This window comes from Euwallacea fornicatus, chromosome 10 (assembly GCF_040115645.1).
Source record: "Euwallacea fornicatus isolate EFF26 chromosome 10, ASM4011564v1, whole genome shotgun sequence".
NCBI classification, from domain to species: domain Eukaryota; kingdom Metazoa; phylum Arthropoda; class Insecta; order Coleoptera; family Curculionidae; genus Euwallacea; species Euwallacea fornicatus.
The window spans coordinates 2,752,333-2,765,291 of record NC_089550.1 but is presented as its reverse complement, the minus strand read 5'-3'; the positions used below and the strand labels follow the sequence as shown (position 1 = coordinate 2,765,291).

At 35.7% G+C, this 12,959-nt stretch overlaps 1 protein-coding gene across 3 annotated transcripts in view; it reads left to right on the top strand.

Annotated features, from left to right (window-relative positions):
* Positions 1-5,182: 5,182 nt before the first annotated feature.
* The window catches only part of Nrx-1 (Neurexin 1), a 52,449-nt gene continuing 44,672 nt past the window's right edge, over positions 5,183-12,959 (top strand). For all 3 annotated transcript variants that reach the window (XM_066286289.1, XM_066286288.1, XM_066286287.1), the window contains exons 1-2: positions 5,183-5,318; positions 8,685-9,536. In XM_066286289.1, the coding sequence (XP_066142386.1) occupies positions 8,949-9,536 (588 nt within the window). In that variant the 5' untranslated portion in view covers positions 5,183-5,318; positions 8,685-8,948. The remainder of the gene's footprint in view (positions 5,319-8,684; positions 9,537-12,959) is intronic.

The following is a 12,959-nucleotide window of genomic DNA, read 5'->3' as shown; positions in this document are numbered from 1 at the left end:
TTTCAACAAAGCGACGCGAGAAAAACTAACTTAGAATGAACTCCGACAGAGGCGCTAGCATAGGATTAGTCATTTTGAACGGCAGTATTGCCGCTCTTAAATATTGACTCTTAGATTTAGTTTTTGATTTAATTGAAAATTGAAGAATGAATAATAAATTTGCGTTGATGTGTCGTTAATGTATTATAAATTGCCGGAAACGTTTAAAATTTGCTTTGAGCTTCCAATAATTAATTAAATTACAATAAACGTAATTTAATTGGTATTTTTTAGAAATAAATTTTACTAAAAACAATTAAATTTCCGTCGGTCATTAAATCAGATTGTAATATTAAAATCATTCTCTTGATTAAAATTCTTTATTATTGAGCTTTTCTTTTCATTAAGGCCAATATTGACATATATGCAAAATCTGAAACACTGGTCCAACCGAATTTATCTTTCATTAGGGTGTACAAAAAATTCAGTTAAGTTGTACTACTAGCGACGTTGCCATTTAATAACAAACATATTTTCAGCAAAAATTGATGTGGAAGACAAATAGAAGGTATTATGATTAAGGTTTTTATGAAGTTTTTTATTTTGATGAATTAAGACCTTTAGCAATAACAATAGTAACCAAAAATTACATAAAATAACTAATTTGTGATGACAAAATATTATATTATTCATTTTAAATATTGATGAAGACTGTTTCGTATATGATTGGTTATTTGTGCGAACTAATATTTCTAGATCTGTCATGTTTAAATAGTGTATTAAGTGCGATTTCAATTCACTTAAGTATTGAAAATTAATGGAAGTAGGTGCAGAATCCCATCTATGTGTCAATGTCGATTCACCATTTTAGGGGTTCTAGGAAAGATTTAATCTGGATCCGATTAAAGTTTGCAAGAAACCATAAATATGAACATTATTTTTTAATCTATAACAAAAAATCCTGATTTATGGGGAATGATGGATATGATTGTGGCCAAAAATTCATTCTTTAAGAGAGATCCATATTGATGAAATTCATCAAATAGTATGGACAAAAGTTTCAGAAGTCTTCTCCATTACGGCAATAGATTGATTATTTCGATCTAAATATTTATTATACAAGGTAATTCAGAACTATAAAATTAAACTGCTAGCGATTATTCAGTGCAATTACTGAAGGCATATCCCCATGTCTGGAAATATCTCCTTAAGGTGTTGCAGCCTTATAACGTCTTAAGGCAGTTACGTGTAAAAATGTATTTTTTTATGGCACTTTCTTAGCTTTGAAGACATTTCCCAACATGGGTTCTTATTCTTAAAAAATTTCTATTATTGTCCTGAATAATTCCTAGAAGTTTGATCCCGTAGTTCTGAGTCATCCTGTAGTCCACAATAAATTCACTAAAGAAGCTAGAAGCCAAAAATGGCTTGAGGAGCTGAAATCTGAATCCATGAATACACAACCATATTTAAAGCACATATAAAATATCCGATGTAAGAGCCCTGTAGATCAAGGTGAATTTCCGAAAGTTTAGCACTAAAATAGAATGGAGCTTTAGCTCAATAACGATAATAGCGAAACTCCTTTACAAGTCCTACACAATTTCATTAAACAACAAATTCCATAATACAACTTTTATTGCTTCGATAACTATGGATAAATTCTACATCAATACTGTCGAAACTCAGGCGCTTTTTCCATTGGGAACCAGCAGGTGTTTCCGCATGTCTCTCATTCTGAAACGAGGACAACACCTAATTGGAGACAATAGCGAAGCCTTCGGAGCCAGTTAATTGAAAACGAGGAAAGCCCCGTTAGTAGATGGCTCTGTTAGTACATGGCGCTGAGTAGTCTCTAAAGTTCCTCTGCGGGATTTTGGACCATCGAAAACGCTAAGCGAAATTATCCTTGGAAAATCGATTTAGTGGGGTTGCAATGAAGTTATGTTGTGGTTCTACTGTGTGGCTATAAATTGCTCCCTCCCTTTTCGAATTTTTAACACAGTAGTATTTTCTTCATATTCAAAGACATCATTAAATAGGGCCAAAATGATTTGTTAAAAATACGACTTTTATTTATTACTCTAAGTGATGTTTAAATAGCTGATAGGGCAAAAGGGTCGATTTTTAATAATTAAAGCGTGGGTTGAGTAACACCTCAAATTAGAGGTATTTCAAAACTATATTTAATGGTGTAATGCGATTTATAATCTATCCATTAGTTTTTGCAAAAAGAGCTATAAATGGAAAAAAGATGTAAAAATTCTTATCGTAAATAAAATCAGTTGAACAGTACTTTAAAAAAGTGAATAAACGGTATTTTTTGCTCTATTTAAAGTTGCTTTTAGATGCTAAGAAAATACTAATTTGTTAAAAATTTGCCTGCTCGGGGGGTATAATTGGACAATTTAGAGACGCACTGTAGATTAATGAGGGGATAATAATGTAAGATTAATGGTATTAACCAACACCCATGCAACCAACAGAAATTTCTTCGTGGTGGTTTTTCTATATCGGCATAGACTCAGAAACATCGCTTTCCGCTAATGGAGGCTCATCAAGACATATTAACTGCATCCTGCATTCTCCCGATTAAACCTGTAAATGGAAAATTTAATTAAACAAAGTGCTTTTCGTTAGCGCTGTGGAACAAAAGCCGGACTTTTCTAATTTAGCTTCGTCAAATTGTACCTAACAAAACAGCAAAGTCTTTGCAGGACGCATCTAAACTCAGACAATTTCTCTTCTTTTGTATTTTTACGCTTCATTAGAAGGGAACCCGGGCCGCTTCTTGTATGCCTTTTTTTTCTTTAAATAGAAAAATAATGTAAGAAGGAATTTGTCGGACGATTGAAAGTACCTTAAGGTTCAAGTTTATGGATCACATCGGTCAGAAGGGAAAGTTAATTAAATTTTTTCTGTTATTAATTTCTAGGACGAGACGACGGTCTATTTGCATTCCGTAAATTGTCTGAGGCACGAGGAGGACGAATCTTTCCCGAAAATTTAATTAACGTAAAGTCCTTTTTGTTTTAATAGCAAAAGTGCACGAGGTACCGATTTTTCTGTTTCACTTTGATTAATTATTGAAAGACAACTCTGGAAAATAGGAAAAGCATACTACTACGCCGTTAAAATAATTTAGAGCCTGCAAAAAGGGCTTTTCCAGCCTCTATGTCGCCTACAACGTATTCTGTCATTGATTTTTTTGAGGCAAAGTAAGCAATATGACTTGGAAACAAGCAGAACTCTCCTCATGGCGGAAATAATTTGTAAAACTGAGTTTTCTTTAAATCGTTTCGATTTAAACGATCGCACGTCGCTACTGACCAATACAAATATTTGAATGAATTTTTTATGTCTTGAAAAATGAACTTTATGCTGTATAATGGAGAGGAGCGCTACCTCAATTTTCCAATGAATTTCGACAAAAATTGCATTTAGTTTGTATATACATTTTTGCAAGTAATTTGTCAAAATAATATATCTGGCCATAGTTTTCCACAGGTCTCAGTAGTTACCAGGAAAATCAGCACATTGAATAAATTGAAAGCCTCAACGTCGTCCCTGAAAATTCGGCATATAGCCTTAAAACGCAGATGCGTGCGAGCTTCTTTCTTAACAAATAAGAGATTTTTGAATCTACTCTGCCGTAGACTAATACACTGCTTAAAAGGAACTTAGAAATAAACATACTTTTGATTTTTATAATGACATTAAATCACAATTAATTTACCTAAAATTTCTTGAACATCTCAGGTTATTACCACGAGGACGAATAACAGCACGGCAACGTCTTGGTGTATTCAAATCATCCCATGTCTTATGGTAAAAGTTGTGACTGCTCTATGAGCATGTTCTGAAGAGCCAATTTGTCATAAATTCGCGAGATGAGTGGATTGAGTTGCCTTTGCAGTATCTTTTATACGTGCTCTATGGGATTCATGACGGGTGATTGTGGTGGCCAACTCATAAGTGACATTATGGGCTCTCAATCAACGTATAATGGCTTGGAAAACATATGGACCATTGTCATGCATATAAAGGAATTCTGGGCTATCAGCATATGTAAATGGAAGGAATATAATCAGAATTATTCGCTGTATAAAGAGCCTGAATCAAGAAAAATTAGTTCATTATATGCATGAACTGTAAATGGATTTTTATACCCACAACTGCATTATCTTTCAATAAATACTTATTTTGAATGAGTCTTCCAGCCCACTGACTATAATGTAAGAAGTCAATTATCAGTGCCTAAATACAACTAAATTAGTCTCAACATAGCGAAAAACTCAGAGGCGTCCCGCGTTCCATTTGCAAGTTTTTAAGTTTTTTAATATAGAACTTTATTATGAAAATACCCACATATGAGTCGAATATGGTCTGCCACTGTTCATTACACCATATGTCAATTGCAAAGATAATAATTGTAATCTGACTGTTTAAAATTCTGGTCAAATAAGTACGGCAATGCATAACAAAAGGGCTTTTGCGATACTTTTTGAGTTACGTAGTGGAAAATTTTTTTTGCGGTCCTTGCATATATTGCGGCACTGTCGAACGTCCTCTTTAAGTTTACGAAAATTGTACTTTAAAGTCAGAGGCGTATCAGCTTTGTGCTGAAGATTCCGTAATTTTTCTAGATTTTCTAGCACCTGAGCCTTTACCTTTAATTTTTTAAGCATTTTAAGCGTTAATATTGATATAATTATCACTTCCAGGTCTGAATACGGTCCTGTGAGAGTTTTCAGTGAGGAATTGCATTTGTGAGCATTAAATATCTGGTATTATTTTCGATTTTAAGGCGACCATGTATAACGGAATTAATATTAATAAGGATCAGGCAGAGAGGGACTCGCAAGAACGTATCAAATTTATGAGCAAACTTTAAACTTTTAGTAAGTTTAATGGGTCATGGATGTGGACATGTGAGTGTCGCGGAAATTTGAAATAAAGGCCCTTTTAAGCACTACCACTATAGATAAGAGGATTGATAAAATATGAAAAAAATAATTGGTGGTAGGAATCTTCACGGAACAGCTACGGCAAAAGAACCCATAAACAAAAATCAAAGAATTTTATGGCTACTTTCGTGAGAACAGCCCTTATCTAGCGCCCTTAATAATCGGGCAGGGCGCACGCTGTCCTGCGCCCCTGCACTACCCCAAATCGCAACGTCACCCCCTGCAAAACGGTCAGAAACACGAATATCGCGTTCGCCGCGACTTCACCCGTCTCTAGTTAAATTTGGACTCGTTTTGTAAACATTTTTATGGTGCTTCTGGACGGTTTCGTGTCTTTCATTTGGCTCATCTCCATTGCTCATTAGCCCTAAGGTAAGCCACCTTTCCAAGGAAGTCCAATCGGTATGGCCAGCAATCGAAATTCCTCAAGGGACATTAATTTTCCATTAGGGCCGAGCTTATGGATTTTAAATGTTGTAAATCTACATAGATAGTGCATGCGAGGGGTTGTAAATTATCATTGGATGTAAGGGGAGGGGGGTGATTTTCAGGGGGTTGCGACGCAGGTTCTAACCTAATTTTCGGGGGAAGCGCATTTTCGGTTTTGTGCTTTTTTGTATGCGCCAAAGCGCAGTTTTAGAATTTCGAAATCATTATGGTAAAGAGAGGGAGGCACTCGTGTAATGGTAATTAGTTCCTCTTTGTTTACATCATATTGAATTGGGGGGTGTTTGGGGCCGTTAAGGAGTGGAGAAATCCATTTAAAATATAAATTTTTGGTTCTTCATTAAAACCAAAATGAGTTAATGTTAACTCAGTGTATTACTGTTTATCAGGTAACCAATACAAAATTAAGTCATTTTTCTACGTATGTTTACCCATTGAGAGATTTTTTGAGACAAAGTATTTGCGGTAGATTCCATATACTTAAATTTCGTTAGTTTCCCATTCTGTACTGCAGAAATTGGCGATTTTGCTATCAATAATTAATGTTTTAATTTATATTGACGAAGGATACAAGTATTCGAATTCTAACCTTTACCACATCGTTGAAATTTATAGAATAAAGCAAAATATAGAACTCTGACTATTAAACCAACATTTCTCGGTATTATGGTGAAGGATTTACTTATTCCACTTTGTCATATAACAAAAACTTAAAAGATATCTTTAAAAAAAATTCTTTTATGGTGTCTTGTCAATTTGGTAAAGGAAATTAACACTATCATTCATGATAAACTTGAATACTACTGAATGAACGTTTGTTAGCATAGTTTTGGTCACAAATTTATTCTATTTTTGTCCTATTTTTAAAAGAATGGTGAACGAAATCATCACAAATTGCATGTGTCGAATTAAATAGGCACCACATGAAAATCTCATAGTTTCTTAACAGCTTGGTGAAGGAAAAATACGTATTTAAAATTTCAGTCAGAAATCTTTATTAAAGATTGCTCTCGAGAATTCTACTGTCCTTGTTTATGTTTCCTCATTAAAAAAAGAGAGAAATATGATTAGGGGACACTCAAGTTTGGGAGAATTAATTTGTCAATAAAAGGAAGGAATGGCGCTACATTGTAGACAACTTTTCTGATGCGGATGCTTAACTTGCTACTTTATTTATTTCTACCACTTTTATAAATTTTTTTCCTTCCTCACATAACTGGATGGGGTTGCTTGCCTCTCCCATAAGGTAAATCCAAAAGCAGTGTCACGCCTCGTAAATAATTCCCTAACCCCCCAATCGTACACAAATAGAATCTCAGCCGCATCGGAGTAGGTATATGTAACGTCTAATCTTTTATTGATCGGCTCGAATTCCGGATTCAAGAAACTTCACATATATTTAAAAGGGCGAAAAGGGGCCCCGTTCCTTTTAAAAAACAATATCGTCGCCGTGACAGGCGCTAAATCCCTTCGTGCGAAACAAATTCTTCAGCTCATGAATAAGAAATGGGGTTTGTCGGAATGAATAAGATCGGCAAAAGCAATTTTGGTCCATATTCCAGTTGCCAACCCGAAATTCTTCTATTTCTCCGCAGTGGGGACTAGCTTAATAGATATTTCGGACGGGGCTCGGTTATGGAAATTTATTCTGATTATCGCTTGGGCCAAGTCAGGCTCCAATTCCACTGCGATTCGTTATTATGAGCCCCTTATGAGGTCTTGCTATAAAATCGTTGACTTTACCAAAGGTTTCTTTTGGCTAAATTCTCTCACTGATTCGAGATAATGGGTATCCATATAATGCATTATAATATCTTTTATTGAGGTGTTTAAGGTTTTGTGAGTACGTGAAATACTATTCCATAATATACATACTTTCTCTAATACTACTTTATTGGAATATGCAATTTCATTGCCTGACTAGTTATCGAACTATACGAGTAAAGTTTTCGCTGTGGCGTCAGATTGGCGAGAAGAAGGGCTTTATATAATGTTAACGCGCATGAGAGAGATGAAGAAAGTTACGGGTGATCAATGTCACCGTCTTAGTTCAATGGCTTTTAACATTATTCCTGAAGAAATATACTCAAAGGTGTGATCATCTGGTCGAATTATATCAGGGAATGACGTCAAAACGAAGAGTTATTTGAATAGTTTCTATGAATTTTAGTATTCGTAGCCTCCATCAGTCTAAAAATTTTAAATTAGCAATGAGGACCTTCAGAGTTCAAATACCTTAAATTGATAATCTCATCGAGGTCATAGAGGGTAACATCGAAAAGAGAGCATTGTATTACAAAAATTATACTATAATATGTTTATACAACCGTGAACAAAATTGAAAAGATCGAAAAAATGAATAAAGCAGCCAGTGAGGCTTAAGAAAAGTTGTTTATATTGCGGCGCAACGCTCCATTCACTAATTGAAATAACGGGTGATCATTAAACAGGACCTCACCATAGGTGGTGAACTGTAAACATGGGGCGTTGATTAAGCAATTTAGTATTTACCACCAAATATCTAACTAACAAATGAATTAATCTCCGTCTTTCGCTGATGTTTTAACGTCTTCTTCAGATTTATTTTTTATGATCATCCTTTATTAACATTAAAAACCTGCCACGAATATCTTTCTTTCTTTTTCTAATGGCGAAATGTCAACAATGACAGAAATAGTAACAACTTACTCATGGGAACGTTATATTTTCTGCGATTTTCCCTTGTCTTTACCCTACGTGTCATATGACGTTGCATCAGCTAGTTTTTACAAGAAATGGGGTCTATTCATGTGATGCATTAATGAAAATATACGTTTTGGCTTGAATTTACCGGGATAATGTGTTCTTTAACCGTTAAATATGCGAGTTTTGTAATATTTATGTGTCCTGGATGAAATTTTATTTCCGGGGAAAGAAACTTTTCGAAAATAATGCGACTTTCTGGCGACTTTCTGGGTTGGAGAGAAGGATTTTGCATAGGGCTCTTTGGAACAGGTACCTTTTTTTTTAATTATTGTAAACCCCTTTTAAGAAATAATATCTGTGAATGAGGTTGTGAATGAGAAACATATAAAAAATTTCAATATTAAAAAAAAATCTTTGAAGCTAACCATTATGCACAAAAAAAGTGTTCCCACAGCAATGGATTTGAGCGCGAAGATTTTTTGTGGTTAAAAGAACATTAAGGCAATTAACAAGTGTGTATTTTCCCTTGCTGAATTTGGAATTAATCAGATTATAACATCCCTTGAAACAAAATTTTCTGCTTTTAAAGCACCAAATTTCTTCCAGGTCGCCGTACAAAAACGCAGCTCAAAGAGCCGGAGTGAAGCCCCTTTCGATCAACCTGCATGCCGGCTTAGCTCCCTCTATAAGAGAACCGGAGCTGAAACATTATCCGTTTTATCAATAGCCGGAACAGCACATATCGTATTTACCACCGCTTAATTCTCGAGAGACATGCCGCGTGTTTCCTGTTCGTTCCCGCACGGATCGATGAGAGCGCGCACCGTCGAAACGTCGTCGCTTTTCTAACCTCAACAACGCGCAACAAGGATGCAGTTCATTGCGTCGATCGTGCTTGTGCTCAGCTACTGCCACGTGTATGGTTTCGTATTGGACGGAACGGCCGAGTCGTACTCACAATTTCGGAAGTGGGGGGGTGGTACAAATGGGACTCTCGAATTCGAGTTCAAAACCAATGACCCCAACGGACTTTTGCTCTATACGGATGATGGGGGTACCTACGATTTTTTTGAAATTAAATTAGTAGAGGGGGCTTTGAGGCTGCGCTTCAATTTGGGAGGGGGAGCGCAGATCATCACCGTGGGTAAAGAACTAAATGATGGGCATTGGCATAAAGTGCAGCTGCAGCGGCACGAGGAACGCACAATTTTAACCGTTGATAATGTATCGCAAATGCGCACTTGCAAAGGGAAGGAGTTCAATTTCGGGAAGTTTGAGACCAATTCTGATGTATATGTGGGTGGACTACCCAAATGGTACAACACTAAGCTGACCCTCTTAGCTCTGCCCAGTGTGTTCTTCGAACCGCGCTTCAAGGGAGCAGTGAGGAATTTGATTTATCCGGATTTAGAAGGAGGGGCACCTAGGAGGCAGGAGACCAGGCCTAAGGACCACAGGGTGAGTACACATACATATATTTTATCTTAACCTAAAAGTAAGAAAATAGTTTTATAATTGAAAAACATAGAGAAAGCAAAGTTAGAATGATTAGTTCGAGTTAATACCCAAAAATTTTTTTGTCCCACGGTCATCGTATTAACTTCATCTTATGGCGACACACAAACCAAGACAGTAATATTGGAAGTGTTGCGTTTTCCGTAATGCTTGTTAGTTTAGAGTTAAAATGTCAATAATGACGTCATTGCATCGTCTCTAAATTGAATTCGGCATCATAATTAATATTCCGAAATTGCCACTCATGGTAAACAGACCAATGTTGTCGATATTGGGCATGGGCAAACAAACGTGTCCAGTGGACATGGGTCATTAGAACGTTCGTCTCAATTACGGTTCATATTGGGGCCCAATTTTCCGCTCAAATGGGCCTAGGTCGAGGGCAATAATTTGCAAGTTTAAAGATATGTCATTGGTACGACAAATTATGCGCTTGGTATGAACAATTTCATATTTTGCTTGTGTATGCATAAAGTGTAATTACATTGGTGGTTTATTCTGCCTGGAGCATGTCATTTTAGAGCCAATCACGAAGGATTATTTGTAGCCTTGGTATGTAAAGATATATGCAGAACACAAAATTTGGTTTCAGGGCTCAAGTTTCGAATGTGAAGAGTACAATGATGTATTTAAATGTAGTTTACATACGTACCACATCAACAAAAAACATGTCATATTGACGCCATTCCTAGGGAATTTTCTCGTCATACTAAGGGAAATTTGCTTAAATGGGGAGAAAAGCGTTTCCCATGAGTGATGTCAAAATGAACCTTTGTCAACATTAGAGACACGAGAAGAGTGTTCTGAGTGGTTATTTTTGAAGTCGCTTTCATATATTATTGTAATTCATGAGTTGTTTATTGAACATATAAGCTGCTAATATGATCAATTCATGAATTAAAAATATGCGATCAATCTGCTGATTAATTAGAAGTTCTGTAATTGAATTTTCGACCATCAGTGTGACCAAGATTGTAAGTCAAAAAATGTGTAGTTGCACCATGGCAAAATTTAAAAAATTTATATTGTAGTACTTGTCGTTGGTATGATTATTAATCATTTGACTTTTAATTGCCTGTTAACGATGTTCCAAGTTCGATATGATTATGATGATTTCTATGTGAGGTAAACAAGGAGAGACCTTTAAAACTGTCGCAGCTCACGTTTAGGTGACAGAATCGACACGTGTCACGCTATTTCCAAATTATAATTTGACAAAGTGTTCTAGGGAATATAAATGCAAAGAAATAACTGTTCCTATTAATTACGTAACCGCAAATTTTCCTATAGGCAGAGACTGATTGATGAAATGCAATTAATCAGAAGGCGGTTTCTGTGATCGCTTAACATGAAAGAATTTTAGTAGAACTCATTCAGAAATGATTCCTGTTTTCATATTAACGAAACGTCCCGAAATTTGGGTAATTTCCTGGACTATTCGAAATCGTTCAGCCTTCCTCGATTTTCTGGCATTATTATTAGTTGTTAGATAATCCACTCAAAAATTTCCAGCTTCCCCAAACATGATACGGGTTATTGTAAACTAGACCTGACATTTCTAACCTATCTGACCGGGATTTGGGGCGTCTGTGGGGCCCTTATCTGCGGCGGAACTGCGGACTGCGGTGCAAGCCGGCAATAGCGACGGATTAAGGAGGCAAATGATTTAGTTATTCCGCGTTAATTTCCGGGATTTGTGCATTGTATCTTGCACCTAATCTTCTCTATGCGGAGCAAGTACGTATATTGAAACAGCAAATCCCAGGAGCCCACAAAAAATCTAGTATTTCATCTTTTAATCAGTACTACGAAACTCAAAGTGCAGCGAAGTAAGAGAAATTTTCAAAGGCTCAAAGCTAAACCAGGATTTAATATACGGAAGCTAATTTGATATGAAACCTATCCAATTGAATAGTCGGCCTTAAGGACGGCTGATGTAGTGGAAAAACCGGGTAAAACATTTAAAAAAAAACTTTAAATATTCAAAATTTTCACGAAATAATGAATGAGGACTTATTAGAAACTTCGGGTATTGTTAAGGATTAATAGATCAAAGTGTTGACAATTTTACCTGAAAGATTCCATGGAAATAATGAAAACCGGTAATTATTATAATACTTCTTATAGAAAGTAGCCTCTTTGCAAAGTTATAAAAACAGCATACGACTTTAACACATTAGTGGAAGCATGATTTTTCGCGGCATTGGAGAAATGCCTGGAATCACTGCAAGCTGCCTTCGCTTAAATCTTGCAACAGAATAACATATTGCATTTGTTCTGACACGTGTTTTAACTTGAAAACAAATACGCAAAATCAATATCAAAAAGTTTTCCTTATATGTATGTATGTGTGTATGTTAAGACATAGGATCAAATCAATAATTCAAGTGCCGTTGAGAAGAATTTTTAATGCCGACAGAAACGAACACGAAACTAATAAAAATAGAATTAAAATGGTTTCCTTTTATAGGGGTGTTTTGTGTTAAGACTGCCTTGGTGGGAATTGAGGAAATTGCCCGCAAAGGCTTTCTTTGCATGGCAATTTATGGATTTATGATGAGCATATTTCATGTTCCTTTTCGTTGTATAATAAACTCCTTTGGAACATACAACTTCATTCATAAGTACAAATATATAAGCTTCATATTACTCGAGCAAAATTAGCTCGCATCAAATAAAATGATCTCAGCTACGACAATCATACTCAAAGAGCCTTTTCCGCTCTTTAAGGCGCTTATTGCGAGTCATTTTCCCGTGCATAGAAATCTTGGAAAATTCATTTTTAATGGACCAGGAGTTTGTTTGGTTGCCTAGTCATGAATATATCATTCATAAAGCTGCTGAGAGGAGAATCAACCAAATCTAGTCGCCGTTGTTGGAAAACCCGACTAATCAAATTATTGCTTTTTATTCGATGGAACAATCGAGCATCAACTGTCAGCTCGTTAATTAATTGAATGAGAAATCGGTTTTAGCGATGTTTTTTAATTGAAATATTGATTTAAATGAACAAATTTAGTGCACAAAGTAGAAATATCGTCACATGATTCAATTCGGGAGTTCGAGATAAGAATGGATCAAGGCTAGTACGAATTACTGAGTTTATGCAAAAAGTCTGCAGAAAACCTAATTTATTTCAATAACTGTCTCTACAATGTTCATATATTACCATGATGGTGACACTGATATGAAATAACTTCATAGTGTTCCCAATACACATATTGATTCAACTGAAAATTAAGAACTTTAATGTAAAATACGTGTTCATTATTCAGTCAAAAATTAGTTGCTGAAGTGGTATTTGTGGTGAGGCACGTTCACTCTTTTCCTTGTTCATCTAGGTGGACAGGACAGTAGTAGTATAAA